At 39.5% G+C, this 22,631-nt stretch overlaps 1 protein-coding gene across 6 annotated transcripts in view; it reads right to left on the reverse strand.

Annotated features, from left to right (window-relative positions):
- Positions 1 to 1,922: 1,922 nt before the first annotated feature.
- Positions 1,923 to 22,631, reverse strand: part of morc2 (MORC family CW-type zinc finger 2) — a 39,519-nt gene continuing 18,810 nt past the window's right edge. For 3 of the 6 annotated variants that reach the window (XR_012399854.1, XR_012399855.1, XR_012399853.1), the window contains exons 14-27: positions 20,712 to 20,852; positions 20,341 to 20,495; positions 20,098 to 20,226; positions 17,671 to 17,776; positions 17,446 to 17,578; positions 17,276 to 17,362; positions 15,537 to 15,815; positions 13,309 to 13,584; positions 13,180 to 13,240; positions 12,964 to 13,102; positions 9,299 to 9,475; positions 4,878 to 4,971; positions 4,344 to 4,797; positions 1,930 to 2,950 (exon numbers count right to left, since the gene is read on the reverse strand). Coding sequence is in view for 3 of the 6 variants with exons in the window: in NM_001003994.1 (NP_001003994.1) it covers positions 2,606 to 2,674; positions 4,609 to 4,797; positions 4,878 to 4,971; positions 9,299 to 9,475; positions 12,964 to 13,102; positions 13,180 to 13,240; positions 13,309 to 13,584; positions 15,537 to 15,815; positions 17,276 to 17,362; positions 17,446 to 17,578; positions 17,671 to 17,776; positions 20,098 to 20,226; positions 20,341 to 20,495; positions 20,712 to 20,852 (2,035 nt within the window). In the remaining 3 variants the exon portion in view is untranslated. 6 annotated transcript variants of the gene reach the window in all.

Below are 22,631 nucleotides of genomic sequence, written 5' to 3' on the forward strand. Positions count from 1 at the left end.
AAACCTCAAAGTATTTACTAAATCTAAAATTTTTTGCTGTTGCAAATTTAGAAAAATTAGTGAGTAATTTGCTGACTAATTCAGTTCTTTAATGTTTTTAAATGTCTAACATATTTTGCCGATATATATATATATATATATATATATATATATATATATATATATATATATATATATATATATATATATATAGATATTTATCTAATAATAGAGGGCATGACTTTCAGTTTCGACACTCTTATCCAATACATTTAGTCTGCACTTGCATAATATATAAGTACTCACTTAAAATAGTTGGGTTAATAATAACCTAACAAGTAACCCTTTAAAGGGTTGTTTTGGCACCGAGCTGCTGTTGGGTTATTTTTTATTGGGTTATTTGTTTACTCAACAGTTTGGGTTACACAAATAACTAACTTGTTAGGTTATTTTGCCAAAAAAAAAAATTGCTTAACCACTAATATCTCAAATGTGTGTATCATTTCCTCAAACAAGAACTGTAGAAATGAACACGGAGGTAGAGAGAGCTTTTATCCGTATATAGATCAGCTATAAAGCAAATTCATCAAATTACAAGTGCTGATGAAACTAATATAAAAAACACGACACTGAGAGGTAATTTGATTTAAAAAATTACAATATTATTTTGTGAGCTAAAATAAACTTTATAACGCAGAAACAACATTACATACACATATTAATACAGCTGTTCTGTCAGTTAAATCATTTGACTGTTCAAATGTAAGATTTTTGAGCCAACTGGTTTAGTTATTAAATAAATAACCCAACAAAGGCTAAAAATATCCCAACAAAGCATCAAAAATGAAACTCAACTGGTTGAGTCAATAAATAACCCATTAAAGGTTCAAAATAACCCAACAAAGTGCCAACTATCTTTTACTCAACTATTGGGTTAAATAAAAAACTCAACGTTTTTTAGAGTGTAGTCATGTCTGTATTTGTTTTCACTACCTGACAAGTCTTGTCCAAGTTTTAGCAACAACACACAATAACTTGACTTCTAGTTGATCAATTGGTATCAGAAGTGGCTTATATGAAAGGCAAAGGCCTCTAGATTAAGCTTATTCTACCAAAATAAAATATGATCATGCCTTATTAATTATATAGTAAAGGACAGTAAGGTCTGACTTTTCTTAGACTAAAGTCTTGTCACTGAATAGAAATAATGTCCAGTATAGAGTATAAAGTCCTGCTGCAGTGGAGACAGAATGAATATTGTGTCTGACTCCATCATGAGCTTGGAGGACTGCATCCATACATCTCTGACATGACTCACATCACTGATTAATAAAGTCATCTGCAATGGCAAAGAAAGAGTTCATCAAGATTCTTTGCAATCATATTCAATGTCTCCATCCAATGTCATCCCCAGACATGCTCAATAATGTTCATGTGTGGTGACTGGGCTGGCCAATCCTGCAGCAGCTTGACCTTCTTTGCTTTCAGGAGCTTTGATGTGGAGGCTGAAGTATGAGGAGCGCTATCCTGCTGGAGAATTTGCCCTCTCCTGTGGTTTGTAACATAATGGGCAGCACAAATGTCTTGACACCTCAGGCTGTTGATGTTGCAGATCTCTCGCACACTGAACGAACCCCAAACCATTATTTTTCTTTTACCAAACTTGACTGATTTGAGTGAGAATCTTGGCTCCACGCGGGTTCGAGTAGGTTTTCTGCAGTATTTGTGATGATTGGGATGCAGTTCAACAGATGATTTATTAGAAAAATCCACCTTCAGCCACTTTTTCAACGAATCAACTGGAAGTCAAGTTATTATGTGTTGCTCAAGTTATTATGTGTTGCTCTTACAACAAGACTCTTGTCAGGTAGCGTATAATAGCAGTAGTAACTACAAACTGAAAGTTATTTTAGTTGTAGTTTCAGACAAACAGAACCATAAGACACTATGTACATCCTAAACTTTATTGGACTGTTTTAATAAAACTTTTTAAAAAATATTCTCAGTTATAAAGATGACGACTAAATACTGTAACTGAAGAGGTTAACAGCATCCTATCAGTGTTTATTCCAAAAAACGGAAACTGAAAGATTAAAAATAACGAACTGAATATCACATCCACATACATGGAAAAACGAAATGGGAAGTAACTCAAAACTTTTGACGATTTGGATAACATAGCAGCAGGTTAAAGCCCATTTTAAAACTCAAAATGTTGAACTGGATTGAAAGGAGTCCGTGTGAGCTGTGAGAACAGCTGAAACCGGTTGGAGAATGAAGCTTTATAACACTGAGACCCTAAAAATAAAAAACAGTGAACTCAAAACCTCTATTCAGAGTAAAACCAAACAAAGTCGTCAAACCGCAGGTTTTATGAAACCATTCAAATCTCTCATCATCGCCAGCGGCCCACAAGTTCAAACTCCAAGCCCGAGTTGATGGATGAGAGGCGTTTAAACCAAAGTGGTGTTGAAATTGTAAATGAAGCTCTTGCTGCATTAGAGTTCAGTCACGGTAAATAGGGATGAAGACGCAGCCGACCAGTAATCATCTCCAGTCCGCCGTCAGAACGCAAGAAACAAAAGATAGACCATGAAGATGAAGGTAAAACAGTAGATGCAGAGTCTCACTCTCCCTTTGTGACCAAATCTTCAATATAGGCGTCCAGCTCATCGTCACTGCTGATCTCAATGTCCTGCAGAACAAAATAAACACATGAGAAGAGAATCCTGAAAAATCTCCAAATCAAGACAATTATAATCAGATCATTTAATTATTTAGAAATATTGTCCACTATATATTATGTGGCCTTAACTAATATGTACTCATACTGAAATTTGTTGAAATAATCATGTTATAATTTACTTGATTCAATAAAAAACATTGCAAGAATCAGGTGCTTTGTTTCCAGTGAGGACTTAGAAAAACTTGTTCATGCTTTTATCAGCAGCAGGGCGGATTACTGTAAAGCCTAGTTCACACTACAGGATTTTAAACGTCAGCAGATCGCTGTGCCCTTCACACTACATGACTTGACTTTGCGTCTTTTAATCTCTGGTGTTCACACTACACAACACTCTCTAAATGATCCACAAGAGGGGGGTCACACACTACATAATCTGACAACTCATTTCCCAACAGCTCATTCAAGCTACCAAACCACAGCCAATAAAATTTTGAGGGAGGAGTCGTCAGAAAAAGCTGAACACTATTGGCTGCTTGTGTGCTAATGACATCAATGATAGCGTTTCAAGCTTTGGAGAAAGCATTTAAAAACATCGTCAAATCAGCTGATTTATGAGCGGATTAATCACTCATCTGCAAGGTTTGAGTGGATAGATACACAGAGAGTTTTTAATTTTTGTAATTGTATAACTCTTTGAAATAAAACTAACAAATAACACCCTGCCGTTTTCTAACTATCAGTGTATTTCTTTCTGACATTGTTATTTTTTATTACAAAACAGTAAAGAACTGAGCATTTCTGCCTTAAATTACCATACTGGTCAAAATGACTGCATGCATGTCTGATACTTTTCGCTGTGACTTTAAATATGTGTGCATTTTTTTGCCAAGCAACTTCCTGCTAACATAAACAAAACTTTCTGATGGCAAAAACATCAATTTACTTCAGATATCTTTCAAAACAGCATATTCTGTGCCGAATAGCTCCTGTTTGAAAGTGAAAATGAAAGATAAGACCTTTGCAGACCTGACCTTTCTAGTATCTTAACTACATATTTATAGACTGTATTACCAAAATAAGATTATATTTTTAGGGTAATGGTGTCATTAAATATGATGCCAGACATTCAAAGCTTAATTTTAATATCTCAATAATAGCTTTGAATGTAAATATGTTGTGACAGTATGGCGTTTTATATGAGAACGGTCAGAATGAGCAGTATGGTAATTCTAATAGTTACAGAATTCTAGTTCCACTGTTAATATATCCTACTCTCATGTCTGTGCTAACGCAGAATGAAGCGAGTGCACCGATGCCCATTCTGACCAATCACAGATGTTTCTGCTGAGCTCCTGAACACACAGGCATTCAGCTCATGCTGATATGCTCTCTCATTGGCTGCAGCTCGTCACTACATCTGACCACACGTGGGCTTGAGTCGGTCGACTGCTCTGGAATATTTAGCATGCTGAATGTTGGATTTCCGTCTGCGAGGTGTCGGCGACGCGTCAGCGAGCCTCGTTGCGTTGTTCAGTAGTTCACACATAAAGAGCGGCGAGCGCCGAGCACCCGCAGATTTCTTCCCGATCACAGCCCGATCTGTCGGCGAGCTCGTTAACTTCCAAATCGGGCTCAAATCAGGCTTAAAATCCTCTAGTGTGATCTAGGCTTAATGGACTCCTCACTGGCCTTCCCAAAAAGGCAGTCAGACAGTTGCAGCTTATCCAAAACGCTGCGGCCAGGATTCTGACCAGAACCAGGAAATCAGAGCACATCACACCTGTCCTCAGGTCTCTACACAGTTACATTCAGAATAGAGTTTAAAGTATTATTATTTGTTTATAAATTGACACTCCTGCTCTAAAACTATTGAAAAAAACGAGTGCACTTCCGCATTGCAGAATAAGGTCAATAATAACGGATAATTTCAGTGTTTTTCAGACCTCCTGGACTTTCTGCAGGAGAGCGACGATGTTGGTTCTGAGTTTGCGGAGTTTCTCTTCTGACTCCCGGAGTTTGGTTTCTGCTCCGCTGCTTTTCTCCTCTACGGCTCGAGCTCGGGATTCTGCCCGAGTCTGATAGGAATTACACAGACTCTGCAGTCCGGCCTCGTACTGCTGGAAATACTCCTTCTGCAATGCACAAGACACTACAGTTATTCCTGATTTAATATAAATATCCCTTCAAGTCTTTAATGGTGGTCTGTACTCACGATGGGAAAGGCCACAAGGTCCTCAGCACTCATAGTGTTCACAGAATCCTTGGGGATTCGAAAGTCCGGAGGGAAAAAATAGCGTAGCAACGTCCTGTGGCAAATAAAACAGGAATGTAATAGGAAATTTGTTAATAACTCAAAAAAAAAAATCTGAATTTAGGAAAGATGCCTAAAGTATGGGTGGGCAAAGGCTTCATGAAACACTGACGCCCTATTCACACGGTTCATCAGCATCAACACTTTCCATTCACCTTGAATGGGCGACGTCAGGCGTTGCCGAACGGCGCCGTTTCAGAGGCGTTGCTTGCTGCAGAAGTTGGAACTAGCTCAACTTTTCAAGCGCCCACGGAAGCGTCAGCCAATCAGATCGCTGTATGCAAATACACCAGCTTGACAGTGGCCTGCTATGACGATCGCGTTAGCCCCAACAGCCAAGCGTTGATGTTGAAGTCCTATGTGAATGGGGCGTTAAACAGTCGAAGCTTTAAAATAGAGATCTGCGCGGGACTAAATTTTAAATCCTGCTCCCGCCTGCACCCGCCAGGTTTTAGCCCGAACCCAACCGCTCCCGCTTATATTAAGAATTTGTTGTCCCGCTGCCCAACCCGCCCCGTTTTCTGCCTGCCGCGCCCGATCCCGCTAAAGAGCGGGGGAGAACAAAACCGAAAATCCCCCAGCTATACAGTCCAGACAGCCAAGCTGTCTGTATAAACACACACACACACACAGACAGCACCAAGCACACACACACACAGACAAAGCTCTCTCTCTCTCATACACGCGCGTGCGCACTAACACACACACACACAAGCCCCAAGCAGACACACAGGCGTTTGCTGTCATATCAACTCAAAGGCTTGTAATACCATGTATCAAGTACCAATGTAATACCAAAAGGTTTTATATAAAGGTATATAAATACTGAGTCGCGCCAGCTCCGGGCCGCAGCGCACATTACTCTCGGGCCGGTTCCTGCGCGATTGATTCGGGCCGGAATCGGACAGTGAGTTCACAAGCATCCGGCCCGAGTCCGGCAGCCGGAGCCGGGCCGAGTAGTAAGTCTCCGGCAGGCAAGAATCTAGCCGGAACTGGCCTGAGTGTATTTTGCTATCTGGGAAAGCTCTTTCTCTCTCTCGTGCGCACTAACATACACACACACAAGCACCAAGTACACACACAGGCAAAGCTCTCTCTCTCTCTCATTCGCATAGCAATATCCGCGATATTGCTAGACAGCCCGCTCCCGTCCCAAATTAAACCTGTTACCGACCGCTCCCGCGATTTATTTGGAAATTTATTCCCGCGCCGCAGAAATCTGGTCGGGTCTCGCGGGATTCTGCGGGAATGCAGACCTCTACTTTAAAACGTTTCAAAGTGCCTCTCTACAGTGACACCTAGTGGTCATTATTTAATATGTATTAGTGATGCGCGGAGTGGCTGAAATGGCACACCCAAACCCGTGGCTTCATACTAATCATCCACATATTTTTTATCCGATATATGTAACCCCACCCGACACGCACCTGATCATCACTTAATAATTTAATTCTTTGTTTTGGGCATGATAGGTCACCGTCAGGGCTGGAGCAAACTACACCTGAGCTCTAGGCAAAAGATGATCATGCCGCCCTCATACTGAAAGCAAAAATAAGAGACGGGGGTGTGACTGTGCGTACAACAGCGAGGACCAGGGCGGTGGGGGGATTGTCACGGACAAAAGAGAGGAACGAGAGGGGTGTCGCGGACACCGCCCTCTCTAGGCGGCCGCCTGGGTCGCCTCTATGGACGCGCCGGCTCAGGTCATCATGGATATTAACAGCAGATTCAGTGAGCTTTGATCTGCGCATCTCTGATAGTAAAATAACATGTTAAGCATAACCGTTTTTTAATGAACATTTATTTATAGATACAGAAAGTAAAAGTAAGACATTTTAGCTCGTACAGATACAGAAACAAGATAACAAAAAGGGTCATACTTCAGCCTAGACGGCAGGTATGTTATGTTTACGTCGCCTTTTTCTTTGCACTGTACAAAAACAGAACATTATCTACTGCGCCTGGATTCAGGCGATGGCGCCTCGCGTCTAAAATGCGGCCAGCTGCACCAGGGCTCGAAATTGCGACCATTTCAGTCGCATATGCGCCCGAAATTTAAGCTATGCGACTCATAATATATATTGGGAGCATTCGTGCGACTGCATATTATGGTTATAGTGCGACCTGTTTTTTTTTTTTTTTTCTAAAAACGTGGTAAATTCGCTTTTCCCTGCCGCTATATTGGTTCATATTAGCCGTCAATCACTCAAGACTTTCCGGTGTCAGATGACAGGGAGGGAGCTTTTGTGACCGCGGGGAATGCAAACGGCTGAAGAGTGAAAAGTACACTGAATCTCGATGCGTTGTATGCACTGCGTGTTCAGCCAACACAATCTCACGGCAATTCATAACTTTTTCATACGTTTCCTTGTGAGCAGGCTGCAACAGCGCAAATGTCCGCTAAAACACCATCGCCAAAGAAGCTCGCCTTTACTGAGTTTGATCTGATGCGGGTTATAACAAAGAACAGTATTGCGCCGGTGGGCATCGGGAGAATCCTGCTCTGCCCCCCTCTTATTGGGTCGGCTGACTCGCATGCTTTCCCGCAAACAAAGAAAAATGTAATTCAGCGGATAAAGAGGCTGAGCATTAAAACGACACGAACCGAAACCAAAACTTTTAAAAGTGAGACCTTCCTTCCTTTCTTTTGTTCGTTCTTTCTTGAGGTGTATATTATTTTTCTATTTAATTACTGATGACTGCTTTGCAGATGACTGTTTTGCTTTGCAAAACAATAGTACAAAATAAATATTTCTTACTACAATGCTTCATTTGTGTTTGATGCAAACCATCAATTTATTTTTCATAAAGTAACAGCAGGACTTTATATAGCAGATAACTTGCATTAAAGCACATTCAAGGCATCATAATGATGATGAGAAATATAATTCATCATTAGTATTATTGTCATCATCATCATCATCAATAATATTTTATAATTATTCAACATTCATTTTGGAATTATTGTACAAATATTAAGTCATCACAGCATTAGTTAGATAGTTGTTTCTGGGTTTTGTTAGTCCCAATTGATGTTGTTTTCAAATACAATAAATCCCTTAATATACAACTTGTCAAATATATCATTCATTTTTGGTGGGTGCTCCTAAATTTTTTCTGGTGCTCCTAAATATTTCAGGTTGGGAGCACCGGTGCTACCAAGTAAGAAAGTTAATTTCGAGCCCTGTGCACTGAATGAGTGTTCGCTCGGTAGAATCTGGGATTTGTTATAACCTGTGTGTACTTTAAATGAAATCAATACTATATTCTAAAGTGTTTTGTTTTCCTATTATTTGTTTTACATTGATAAGTTCAGTTATGGTTATATAATCAATTATAAATCTTGGTTGTTCATTTAGTCACCCATTCACTTGATTCATATTTTTAATTGTTCTTATTTATTACATTAATCATTTATTAATTTGATTCCTTTATTTAATATATTTCTTATTACTTGTGCTTTTAGTGCGTTTCCATTGTTGGGTCTTATGTTGATGGTGTTTCATGCAATGTTCCTCTACACTGATATGAGATATGAGGGTATATCTCTAATTCAAGGTCTTGTGGCTTGATGTATAATAACCGTTGTTATGTTTGTGCTGTTCAGACGAAGTACGAGCATGCACTGAAACACAAGCAACTAAGATTATTCAATAAACCCTGCTCTTTATCATCATCACTTCGTCTCCTGCTTCTGCTCTCTCTGGCTTCCTTCCATCGTCAACTCCTATTTTGATAGTAGACTTTCAATTCAGTTGAATACTGGTTAACAGGTTTGGGTATTGAAACTCTGCTGACTTGTTATCCAAATACATGGAGTAACAGACATTTTCTGACAAGATCTGCCGTCGGAGGCTGGATCGTATTTATCTGGTGTGGAGAGTGTGATCTAACAGCTTGCACCGCTTGTAGGAATGAACAAGATTCTCCTCGCAAGGCGCTGCAGTCGTGGAAATATGCGATCTTGTTTCTCCTAGAACGATAGCAGATTTTCCTGTGATGACTCCTCTAACTGAATCTTTGAACAGTAGGGCTACTCTTGCATTCATCCATTATTTTGGGCGTCTCGTCTTTCCCATTCTGCAAAGCTCACTTTCTGCTTTTTTCGCTGGTCCACTGCTATGTCCCCCTACATCCACCCGCAACCCACTCGCAATTAATCATAATGTATTTTTTTTATTACCCGACCCGCGAATTATCCGCCACCCGCGCATCACTAGTATGTATTGCTCTGGAACAGCTTCAGTAAACAAACAGTTATGCAAAATTTAGTTATTAAACCCCAATGCACACAAAAATGTCCTTAGCAAAACAAAGCTCACCTCATCATGGTCACCAGGCCTTCTGATGTCTCTCTGCTTGGCCCGCTCTGAGTGGTGTCGGGTTCAGCAGCAGTGGGCGGAGTCACAGATCGCGCTGGTCCCTGATTGGTGTCTGGACTCCGTGACTCTGGGGAGGCGGGACGCATAAGACGGACATCATCACTTCCCTTAAACACCCTGAAAACAAACACACACACATTTTTTTTGTATTAGACCAGGGGTAACCAAACATTTCAGCCCGTGACCTCCAAAATAACAATGCTAGTGGCTCATGACCTCCATTTTTCTCGGTATAATGTATGTTCTCGTGATATACTGTAAATATACAAACGTTGCACACACAACAGTGTATAGGCCTACACACGCACGCACGCACGCAAGCACACACACACACACACACACACACACACACACACACACACACACACACACACACACACACACACGAGCACAAAAAAAGTGCAACAGTCTAACAACCATTTAATTTTTTTTTATAGTCATTATTCATTTAATTTAATATTAACTTCACCTAATGAGACTGGTGGGCACAATGTTTACAGCACAAGTCTATTCTTAGTTTCTTAGTTTTATTTTGGAGAACGCCACTCGCCACTGCATGTTCAGTTGTGGCCTGTAATTATTTTGAATGTATTTGAGTGCCATAAAGGTGTCAGAAAGTTTAACCTGGTGCTATAAAATCAATATGCAGCAAATGATAAATCTATTTGTTTAATTAAATTTATCTTTTTTTTTTTAAATCACCAAGCGACCCCTCGACATTGTCCCGAAACCCCATTTTGGGAACCACTGCATTAGACTACAGCTGCGTCCCAAATCGCATACTTATGCACTATTCTACGCCATTTTGTAGTATAAATAGTGTAAGTAGTGTGTTCACACTGAAAACTCTAAGAATAATAAGTGCACTTTAATTACCAGGATTATGCACTCATTCAGCCGCTAAAGTGAAGTGTGTAATGATGGACACTTCACGCACTCAACGACCGCAGGTTTGCTTACGTAGCGGAAGGGGCGGAGCTATCGGATGCACATGTTGGATAACTTTATTTATTTTGGATGGAGAAAGCAAAATTCTCCAACGAGAGTGATTATAGCGCCTCCCGATGGTGAATGCGGCAATACTCACGATAGGTATTATTTGATAATTCGTTCGTTTATTTCACTGATTTGGCGACCGTCAAACGTCATCAGGGAAACGGTTTGAATTTCCTCTTAGTAAAAAAACATTAGTGTGTCATTTGGGACAACACTACATACATGTACTATCCTGTTGAGTGTGTAAGTGCATAAGTACATAGTGCATGAGTGCATAGTGTATAGTGTGCTATTTGGGACGCAGCTTACGTTTTTGAGAGTGCAACAGTAGTGGCTGTAGCAATGTTTACATTTTAAATAAGTGTTTTTCTCAGTTCCTCAAAAATGAATCAAACTTTTAAATTGTGTAAAAGGTTTAATTGTAAACATCAGGGTATCTGCAGAGTTAAATTTAAGACTTTTCTAAAGCTTTTTAAAACAAAACAGAATAATATTTAAGACCAATTGTAAAGTATAATAATAAATCAGTATTTACAAAAAAAGCACGCAACACAACTAATTAATTACCATCCTTAATACTCTTTATATTACATAGATAGAGTAAAAAACCTGAAAGCAATTTTTAAATTAACTAATAGTAACATTTGCTTCAATATATAACAAAGTCTTCTTTGTGGTGTCGGTTCGATTGCATCTTTAAGACCTTTGAGACAGATTTAAGACTAATTAAGATCTTAATTTTATACTATGGAATATAAGACTTTTTGAGGATCCACAGACACCCTGAAAATGAAATGAATTTGAATCTTTTTGATTGCTAAAGTTAATTCGGTTACACTTTACAATAAGGTTGTGTTCGTGAATGTTAATGCATTGACTAACATGAACAAACAATGAACTATACATTTATTACAGTATTTGTTAATGTTAGTAATGAAAATACGATCGTTAGTTTGTTAACTCACGGTGCATTAGCTAATGTTACAATGCATGAATTTGGATGTTAATAATGCATTAGTACACGCTGAACTATGAATTCTAAATGCTGTACAAGTATTATTCATAATTAGTCCATGTTAGTAAATACATTAACTAATGAAACCCTAATTTAAAGCGTAAGCATTAGTTCAACCATAAAAATTAAGAGTTCAGAGAAATGAAAACAATAATATGATTTTAGAATATAAACATGATGAATGTGATCTGCTCTTACAATTAGTAATACAGTCTAAATTTTAGGATCACTTAAAATTGGAGTCAGATTAAACTCGGAGCTAAAAAACGAATATAAATAAATAACAAAATTCTTTGCAGAAGCACTAGAAAAGGCTTACATGCATTTAAAGGTGCAGTAGGTGATTGTCTTCAGAAACATTTTTTGTTGTGCTGGTTGAAAGTCTCTTCACAGTCCAATAGTACTGATTACAGTAAATGATCTAAATGTGTTTATAAGTATTTTTATATTCTGGGTAAAGCATAAAACTAAAAAATGTTCATCCAATTAAATAGAGTCGGATCGTCATCTCCCTTAATTCCGATAGGCAGATCAGACTGTCTGTCAACAAATGTAGATTCCGACTTCTGCGCATGTGTTCACGCAGATCCGCCATTAGCCCGTGCCCGTCTGCATCACAAACGCATGCGCGCGAGCGAGCTGTGGGCCGCTCGCAGATGCTGAGTCGGAGCCGCCGAAGGACAGCTGTGCTCGGGCCGATTACTGCAAAGCCAGGCGCGGGTATAATTCGCCCTTAAAGTGGCCGCGCGGTCACGAGACGGACCGGGAGAAATCAAAAGCTGAATTGAAACTTTTAAAAACCTGAATCAATTTTGGAGTTACTTTAGGACGCTGGAGGAGGGACGACACCATGGCTGAAGTATCACTGTTAGACAGGTCATGTTCTGTTTTGAAACTATTTTATGTTAGATTGTGTTTTGTTATGAATGACTTCTAGACGTGTTGTTCAGCCACTGAAATCTCCCGGTGAAAGATTGATGTGATTATTTTCAACAAATTTATCTATAATGTAGATTTATATTTAGTTTAACAATAAAACACCAGTAAACAGCGCTATTCCGCCTCACCTGCTTTACTGAGCTGAAGTTGCTTTTATATTCACATTGGGTCATTTTTTGAACAATGACAGCCTTCCTATACTGTTTACTGCTACTCTGAATATTCGCTCTGAAATAGCATGTAAGTGTGGCTTAGTATTTCATGTAATTCCTGCACAGTGCTGGCACTAACTAACTGGCGAATGACCTGAACTAGTGGGTTGTCTGTCGGCTGTTGTGACGCGGTGCGCGCACTCGCGATTTAGGGGGTGTGGCTTTGAATCACAGTCCCTCCCCGCAGTCCAATATGCTAAGCGGTTAGCTTTTTGGCAGATCACCTACTGCACCTTTAACCTCTGACTATGCTTTTAGTTTCATCATTGGGCTAATAGATGGACTTCAACAAACGTATTTGAAATACATGCATCATAAATACTGCCCATCCCTGAATATTAAGACATAAAAAACTGATTTTAAAGAAACAAAAATAATTTTGTATGTATAGCATCTGATATAATTTGCATAATACACATTGATTTTAGTGTATATTTATGTACCAGCGATCTCTTGGAGTGTTCATGGGAACGTAGTCGAACTTGACTTTCCAGCGCACGTTGTCTTTTCCCGTCTCTACTGCGGTTACACGACCCGTGAACCACTCGCCGTTTACTTTGGCCTCAACCAGAATCCCTTTATCTAAAAATAAACGAATTATTAGATCATTATCTCACACTACAATTGACCTTATTTTGATGCAAAACAATAGTTTTTACCTTTCTGTGCATTTTTGGCAGCATCTTTCTTCAGATCTTCATTAGTGCTATTTGCTATAACCTGAGAGAGAAATATGGATCAATTAAATGCGAATGAATCATCTCCACTAGGATGATGTGTTACTGTACCTCAGTGTTGGTCTGTTTGACGACTGCTGCTGCCGCTGGCTTTTTTTCCACTACGGTTTTCCCTCGAGCCTGAACAGGCGCCGCCATCTTTGATTTTTTGGGTTGAGGTTCGTCCTCTTCTGACCCGCTGTCTTCCTCCTCCTCCTCTTCTTCTTCCTCTTCCTCCTCCTCTTCGCTTTCTTCCTCTTCCTCATCCTCTTCCTGGACTCGACCCTTCTTTATAATTGCTTTCTTGTTGGTTGGAGTTTGTTTGGCTGCAGACTTGGCGGATGATGGCTAACAGAAATATATATATACTTATTTACAGTGATACTCATGGCCTCTTAAAGGGCACCTATTATGGCCCTTTTTAAAAGATGTAAAATAAGTCTCTGATGTATCTAGTGTGTGTGTGCGTGAAGTTTCAGCTCAAAATACATCACAAAAAATGACCCTTTTAGGCTTTGATTCAAATTGTGGTGTTTTGGTGACTGTCTCTTTAAATGCAAACGAGATTGAGCTCTTTTCAGGAGAGGGCGGAGCTACAGATGCCTGTGTGTCAATATGGCATGCACTAAATTCCAGGGGTTTCATTACCGTGACGTAAAATGGGCGTGGCTCAGTCATTGTTTGGGAAACGCCCCCTTAAAAAAAAAAAAAACAATACTGAGAGGTCACCGATCATGCGCAGTACAGGTTCTTTTTTAGCGCGGTCATTTCAAACAGGACGATTATGGATAAAGAACCTACCGCGGTGGATAACGAAGGAAAAAACAATCATACAGGTTATTTATTTGTTTTTATAATGTTATAGCCTACTATTTAAAGATTTCATTAGCAAAAACGGCTGACCTCATTTTACTCCGTTTTACTGTCTCTGGGCTTTTGTACTTCCATTTTAAATCAAATAATAATGGTTGTGGTAAGATTAACCGTGTTTTTGTAGTTTAAAATATGGTATTCAGTCATGTTTAAACAAATAAATACCACATTTTCTGTAATAAACCGTGGTTAATTTTTCTTTCTCGATCTTAGTTAATTAACATAACTCATATTTATTTTCTATTTTTATTTAAAGTCATCATACACAAAACAGCTGGGATCAGGACAGGTATCTGATGTTAATGTATATAAAAGTGATCATACATGAAACCTCTGAGATCAGGACAGGTATCTGATGTTAACTAATATAAAAGTTATCATACACAAAACAGCTGAGATCAGGACAGGCATCTGATGTTACTGTATGTAATTGTATATAATATAAAGGTGATCATACATGAAACCCCAGGTATCAGGACCGGTATCTGATGTTACTGTATATGATATATAATCTATTTGACACAAAAGCCATGGGATCGGGACAGGTTTCTTAAGTTATAACAGTATTAATGTAATCTGAGAGGTATCTTAAGTTAATTTGTTTAATATAACATACACTGACCTCACATGAAACACCTGCGATCAGGAGAGCAATTTTGTACTGCATTTAAAAGGCATTGGACATGAAACCCCTGCGATTACGTACAGGTATCTGAATCAAACGGCTATTTTCACAATCTGCGCATGATCCGTGACCTATGCAAATTCACAGATAGGCCACGCCCACCCGATGACGTAGTAGCGGTTACGCTGTACTGAAACCCCTGGAATAAAGTGCCTGCCGTGTCAACATAGTGGCAGATTTAAAAGCAACATTAACTTGATTATCTATGATTACTTTTATACATGAATAATATGATATGACATATTGAATAATAGCATGACAGATTTAATAATAAGATATATTATTGATATTATTATATGTATATATTTTTTTTCTTTTTTTATGTATTTATTTTCTTTTATTTTTATGTAACTTTAAAACTGCTTTGGCAATACATTTGTAACATTTGTCATGCTAATAAAGCAATTATGAAATTGATTAACATCCTATGCTAATGAGATGGTCACTAATGGGCGGGGCTTTCCCCTTCTGACGACACGTACAAAGGGAGAATGTCAATCAAAGTGTTTCTGCAGACTGTTCAAAAATGTAGTAAAAAATATTTTTTTTACCATGAGACACTGGTTATATTCACACACTGCTGCTTCACAACTGGTTTTAAAAGGTACAGTGCTAACCACTGAGCCGCACATTTGGAGTCACTCTTTGTGCTTTGTAACTCAATCTGTGCTTCAAAATTACGATTGGAGCCTTGTGGTCATTGTCAGTGTGAATCATATAATACATAATTAAATGTACTTACTGTAGGAGTGCGGCTCTGTGCAGCACTTCTGCGAGCTGGCGTCTTTGTGGGCGGTGGAGGGGGCGGAGCCACATGTTTGGGGGCGGGTTTTTTTGCAGGAGCTGGAGATGACTTGGCTTTGGGCGGAGGAGCCGGTGGAGTCCGGGTAGGCCTTGAGGGTGGAGCTGGTTTCGGGGGAGGAGTTTTTACGATCTGCTGTTGACTGACAGCTCTCCTGACCACTGCTGGAAGAGGTGGCGAGCGGGGGCGGGGCGCTGCTCGCTGGGATGAGCGCGTTGGCTGAAAGAGAGGGAGAATTGTTACACATGAAACCAAAAATAACCATATTGATTTTGTTAGCACACATTTGTGGTGAACAATTCATCTGTGCATGTCATTAAGAGAAAAAATGTGGATCTGGAATGTGAAAAGAGAAAAGACGCCGTTAAATATGATAACAGTTTTTATAAGGACACATGTCCTCATAAACTGACTCGGCATCGTAATACCTAGGTCATATGCATGTGATTATACAAATGTGTGTCCATGTAATCCACCAAAAGCAGAAGATCTGGTATGTGAAAAGACCCCGTTAAATATGATAACGGTTTTGACAAGGACACAAGGCATGTCCTCATAAACAGACTCAACATTGTAATGCCTAGGTCATACATAGGGTTGTAACAATATACCGGTATGACGGTCTACCACGATTTGAACATGCACGATTATCATACCATGAACAATTGCATATCAACGGTTTTAACCCTTAAAGACAGAGACAGCCGCCCGCGGCTAAAAATAAGTATTGCTCTTAAATGTTTAATCTCAGAAGAAGAGAATCTCAGCTTTCCAGTGCTGTATCACATAACATTCGCGGACTTTCAGAGGCTCCGGAATGAGTGCGGTTACGTCATCAAAATTTGACAACGCTGATTTGACAAAGAAACGCTCGTCACTGCGTCTCCGGACAAACCAGACATGATACATTGATGCATTGTCCCTCCTCCATGCCCAGATTGGTTCAAACTCGCTATATCACAACCAATAAGCATAGGTTTCACTTTTGTTCGTGGACGAACAGTGAGCTTTTTGAACAACACAGAATGAGAGATACATACATCAAATGCATACATTTATGCGCGGCAAAATAAAACGCAAAAAAAAAGTTTTGCATGAAATAATTTTCATACTAAGTACTTTTGCATGCACAGCAGCACAGAAACATGACAAAACAGTGACACAGTAAAGACGAACTGCTGCTCTTGCTGTTTTCAAAAGACGCAAATGAAGGTGCAGCTGTTTGTCTGCATTGCAGACAACCACATCCAAATCCATATCCACAGACAACCATATCCATGCTGGCACATAAAACCTAAGGATGTTCCATATTGAATCTAGTTTCGTTATGTAACTATTTATAGTATAGTAAATATTTATATCTATTTTTTTACTGAGGATTTGCACCATGTTTATTTGGACTTTGACACATTATTTATTATTTTCTTATTTTTTTATTTGTTCATTGTAAGTGGTGTTGTTTATAGTAACTGAAAATATATTATTTGGAAAAAGTCAAATTTGCTTCACTGTTCTATTATTTTGTAACATTTGTAACATACCGTATACCGCGAAACCGTCAAACCGTGGTATTGTTTTAGACGATTATCATACCGTAAAAAATTCATACCGTTACAACCCTAGGTCATACATATGTGAAAATACAAATGTGTGTCCTTGTAATCCACCAAAAGCAGTACCTGAGGTGAGCGCTCTTCTGTAGTTTTTGCACTGACTTCTAGAGGGAGCCGTTTGATATCAGCTGCTGACTTTATTGTTGTGGTTTTCTGAAGGAGAAGAAATCGACCATTAAATTAAACACTAAACAGACACAGAGATTCTCAGAGGAAAGCTGAGGTGATATACGGACCTGCATGGCCTCCAGTTTCTCCTGCTGCTGGCGGATTTTCTCCGTCAGATCTTTCTGTTTGTCCTCTGAAGACTTGAGGTCTTTTTTCAAAATGCCGACGGGCAGATTCTGCTTCTGCTCCGCCGCATCACACCTGACAGAACAGACAGCAAACACACCAAAGAGTGAGAAAGAAACAGTGCTGACGTTTTTAAACACTTCTGATGTCTGTTTTATTCCCCAAACCTGTCCTGGGATCCGTCCGGGTTCATTAAACACACCCAACTGTCAGGATAGCGCTTGTCCACGGCGTCCATCTGAAACGGCAACGTCCGCCATTTCAAACACTTATCTACAGGAAGAAGAAATATACAAGACATTATTTTCATCTAAAGTAATTGCTACAGTATGCAGTTCCTATGGTGTTATGATTGTTTTATAACATGTTGCCATGTGGTCGCCACAGTGTTCTGGTAGTTTCTTAAGCCACTATATTACAGCAGCTAAGATGTAGTAGTAGTTGTTGTTGTTGCTATGGTGTTTGGTTGTTTTTAATGTGTTATAATGCATTTAAGAGAGTTATAACTGTTTCTTAGGCTGTTATCATGTGGCTGCTAGGACGTTTGAGTTTTTTTGGGGACCCTATGTAGCTGCTATGATGTTCTGGTTTCTTAAGGCATTGCTATGCACTTCCTATGGTGTTATGATTGCTTAGTAACGTTGGTATATGGTTGCTACAGTGTTCTGGTTGTTTTTTTAAGCTATTAAGACGTACTAGTTGCTGCTTGGGTGTTTGGTTGTTTATATAGCGTGTTACTATGTCGTTGCTTTTGTTTAGTTTTATTCTTAGGTTACTATGTTGTTTTTAAAGGTGTTCATGTGGATTTTAAGGAGTTATAGTGGTTTCTTAATGTATTGTTATGAGGTTGCTGCGGTATTTTGGTGGTTTCTTAGGGTGTTGCTTTGTGATTGCTTGGATGTTATGCTTTTTTAGGGACCCTATGAAGTTGCTAATAGTTTTTGGTTTCCTAGGGCATTGCTATGCAATTGCTAAGGGGTTTTGGTTGTTTTTTAAAGCGTTACTATGTATTTTAGGGTGCTATAGCTATTTATTAGAGCATTGTTATGCAGTTGCTAAAATGTTCTGGTTGGTTGGTTTAAAGGTGTTATGGAAATTGCTTAGGGAATTGCAATCTGGTTGCTAGGGTGTGTTGATTATTTTGTTACAATGTTGCTATGGTTTATTAGGGTATAATTGTTGCTTCTTGGGGAATTGCTTTGTGGTTGCTACAGTGTTTTTGTAGTTTCTTAGAGCATTTCTATGCATTTAGTAGGGGATTATGATGTTTTTTTAAGGCATTGCTATGCATTTTTTGGGTGTTATAGGTATTTCTTTTAATGTATTGATATGCAGCTGATACAATGTTCTTGGTTGTTTCTTAGGATGTTCCTATGTAGTTGCTTTGATTTTGCCTTTGTTTTTTTAGGTATTATGAAAATTCCTTAGGGAATTGCAATCTGGTTGCTAGTGTGTGTTGATTTTTCAACCCAGGCTCATTCTGGAAACATTGCCCCGTGACCATTTCTGGAGACCGCGAAATACGTCCCGGGAGGTCCGTATTTATACAGTTTTCGCGAATCTGCGAGTGCTGTTCGCGCCCGCACTGTTCTCGCGTGAAAAGCCACCAGAGGCCGCTGTCAAGCGACCGTCTGTCCGACTGAGTGACTTAAACGATTGATTGACTGGGCGGCCGGCCAATCAGCCGACCCAGCCACCACCCTCCTCTTCCTCCTCCTTCCCTAAACCCAAGCAACGATTTACAAAAGTGGTCCAGAAAAATAAAAGCCCTCGTCCGATTTTTACAGCGCTTTCAAATTTCGTTGTGTTCTCGCCCCATTACGAACTTGTTCGCTTTATTTTTTGGATTCTGTTTTTTTTCTTACCTGATTTCTGGAACCGCTCTTCCCCGGACTCAAACCCGGTCATACGCCGCGGCCGGCTCCTCCCCTTCAGGGCCTCCGCTCCGCCGACATATCATGACGAGCTAATCAGACAAGCTGGTTGTGGCGGGAAAGCCCTCCACACAGACGTCACACCGCCCCGTAGAGTTCGCTTGAAAAAACGAAATGCGGCCATATGTACTTCCAGCCACGTAAATCGCGATCTCCAGAAACGCCCGCAGAGCTACGTTTTCAGAATGAGCTTGGGTTGTGATTTTTTGTGACATGAAAATCGTGTGTTTTTGGCTATGTTTTGGTTGGGGTGTAATAGTTGCGTCTTAGAAAATGGCTTTGTGGCTGCTAAAGTGTTTTGGTGTCATCCTAGAGGGGATTTGGTGTCTTTTAAAGGTTTTAAAGTGCTATAGCTATATATTTTTATGCACTTGCTACAATGTTTTGGTTGTTTCTTAAGATGTTCCTATGTAGCTGCGAAGATTTTGTGTTTGTTTTTTTGGGTATTCTGTAAATTGCTTAGGGAATTACAATTTGGTTGTGAGGGTGTGTTAATTTTTTTGCAACAGTAAAGTTCTATTTTTAGCAAGTGTCATAATTACAGGCAACATTCAAGTCCAACAAATGCCTAATCCAGTTGCTTAGGTGGCAGTATCTAATCAGCAAGGACAAAATATGCTTTCGGAAATGTGTGAAGTGACTATGAAGTTGCCTCCGTACCACACTGGATGGTGACCGGTATCTCCATGGCTCTCCGCCGACGAAACTGAATTTCATTCGACGGGTTGGAGTTCCAGTTGGCCGACAAATACCCAAACTCATCCCAGAATTTCACTATACCCTTCTGAGCTGTTGAACATAAAATCCACGTTAAGTGCATCATATACAGTACATCAATCATTTTAACTACCTAATAAAAATATAACATTTACAATTTATGACCAACAACACACAAAGACTGACCTATACCAATATCCTTCCAGTACTGGGCCAGATAATCTCCCATGGCTCTCAGTAAATGTCTGTACTCTTTAGCATCTGCAAAGTCCTGCTTATTGTGCGTTGGCTCGAGCACTAGATAGGGAACATCCACCACTCCTACAACACCCCCACAGGCCCTGATACAAACACACACACACAAACGCACACACACACAGTAGAGCAAAAATTACTATCGAAGTCAAAGTGAACCAGCATTTTTCTATATATCTTCTTTTGTGTTCAACTAAAGAGACTGAGTTAATAATAATAACATATTTATTTTTAGGTGAACTGAAACAAACTATAGCCCTAAATTTAATGTGTCAGCTGGCGTAGAGTGTGTTTCTGCTTACATTCCTCCCTCCAGCTGTGGTCCCGTCTTCTCATACATTTTAATGAGACGACTGCAATTATAGACGAACATCCCATCCTGGTCTCGTCTCTGGATGTTCACGCCGAATATAAAGTTCAGTTCCTTGGGCTCTTTCAAAGCTCTGAAATGGGAACAACAGATGATAGTCATACTTGTGCACACTAGGCATGGGCCGACGGTATGATAACTAAGCCCACACGGAATCTGCGCGCGCAGAATTCCGCAGATTCTGCAGATTTTTAGCCCATTATTATTTTTGTTTATTTGCTTGAGTAAATGTGTAAATCTGAATTTATTCAGTTTTTATTCACTAATTTATTACTTTTTATTTAATATATGAAGGTTTTAGTTATGATACTCCGCTGGATACTCCCAAAACAATTCCGCAGATATCTGCAGATTTTTACCAAAATTCTCAGCAGAAATAGCAAAAAACGTCCGCAGATTCCGTCTGGCCCTGATGATAACCTTGGATATATATATATCACGGTATTGAGATTAAAGCTCTAAAATCTGTTCTTTTTAAATGACTGGGTTTAAAAAAAACAAAACCTTTTTCCCCTTTGTACACAATATATTTTAATTTGGGAGACATTTACAGTATTTTGGAACAGTAAACATAGCAGGCTAAATAATTAAAATGAATTATTGCCCTCTGCTGTCTTCATTTGTTTTTAAAAACACTGATTTATTTACTATTAATACGGCATCTTTGGATATTTTTTTTTTGAAGGAGATACTATTGACCTAAAAAAAAAAAAAAAATTAAAATTAAAATTTATCTTACTCATACCCAAGGAACGGTATAGCTGAAAATTGACGGTTTTCAAACCTTGACTTTTCCAAACCGCGTTATACCTTGAACACGGTTATCATCCAATGCGTTGTGCACACTTAAATCTGAGCAGGTTCAATCCCTGAATCTTATTTTGCACTGATGTTATAGTACATAAGGATGGTTTCTGCATTATCATGAACATGAGGTGTCAAAATTAATTGTTTCTTCTGTGCACCGCGATGCAGACGTGGACAATTCTGTATCGGTTCAGTAATAATCATACCCGGTTATTGTGTACTGACGCCAATTCTCTCATATGCGCTATGTTGCCGTAGCTGACTATTTACAACGCTCCAAGTACTTAAAAATGCAGAAATTGTGCACAATTTCACTGCGTGTGTTTGCTGGATCAGTCTTTCACTGACATTTAAAGCAGAAGCCTCTATTTCACTGAGATTGAAAGAATCAAAGTACTCCATTTCTTTCTCTCTCTCACTCAGTGTGGGCCCATTTGACCTGTTGGCTGGACTTTTACTCTCCTCTCCTTCTGGATACAAACACGAGCATGTGTCTGAGTTTACTCCGCCGTGTCTATCATGGATCATCTGTGATCGCTGCTGCCGCTCATCAGTATCACTCATCTGTGAAGAGCACAGTGCGCAAGAGCCAATCGCAGTCGTTTTTGTTGAGGGAGGTGTGACCATACAAAGGGGTGTAAGAGAACTTGGTAGACAAGGATCAGAAAGCGAGCTGGATATTTATATTTGTATTCATTCAGTCAGGCCTCTCTCTCGCGACTGCAGCTAGTCCAGAACGCAGCTGCCAGGCTCTTAACAGCCACAAAAAAACCGAGAGCACATTACACCTGCACTTGTTTCTCTACACTGGCTGCCAATCCAGTTTAGGATTCAGTACAATGTTCTGTTGTATGTTTATAAATCCCTCCATGGCCTGGCCCCTGAGTATATTTCTGAGCTAATTATTATGCACCAACCTGTGAGATCTCTTCGCTCTATGGATCGTTTCTATTTACAAGTTCCTAGATCACGCTTAAAATGTCGAGGTGATAGAGCTTTCTCGGTAGCAGCTCCGAGACTTTGAAACGATTCTCCCACTCTCTTT

The sequence above is a fragment of the Danio rerio genome, chromosome 25 (assembly GCF_049306965.1).
Source record: "Danio rerio strain Tuebingen ecotype United States chromosome 25, GRCz12tu, whole genome shotgun sequence".
Taxonomy (NCBI): domain Eukaryota; kingdom Metazoa; phylum Chordata; class Actinopteri; order Cypriniformes; family Danionidae; genus Danio; species Danio rerio.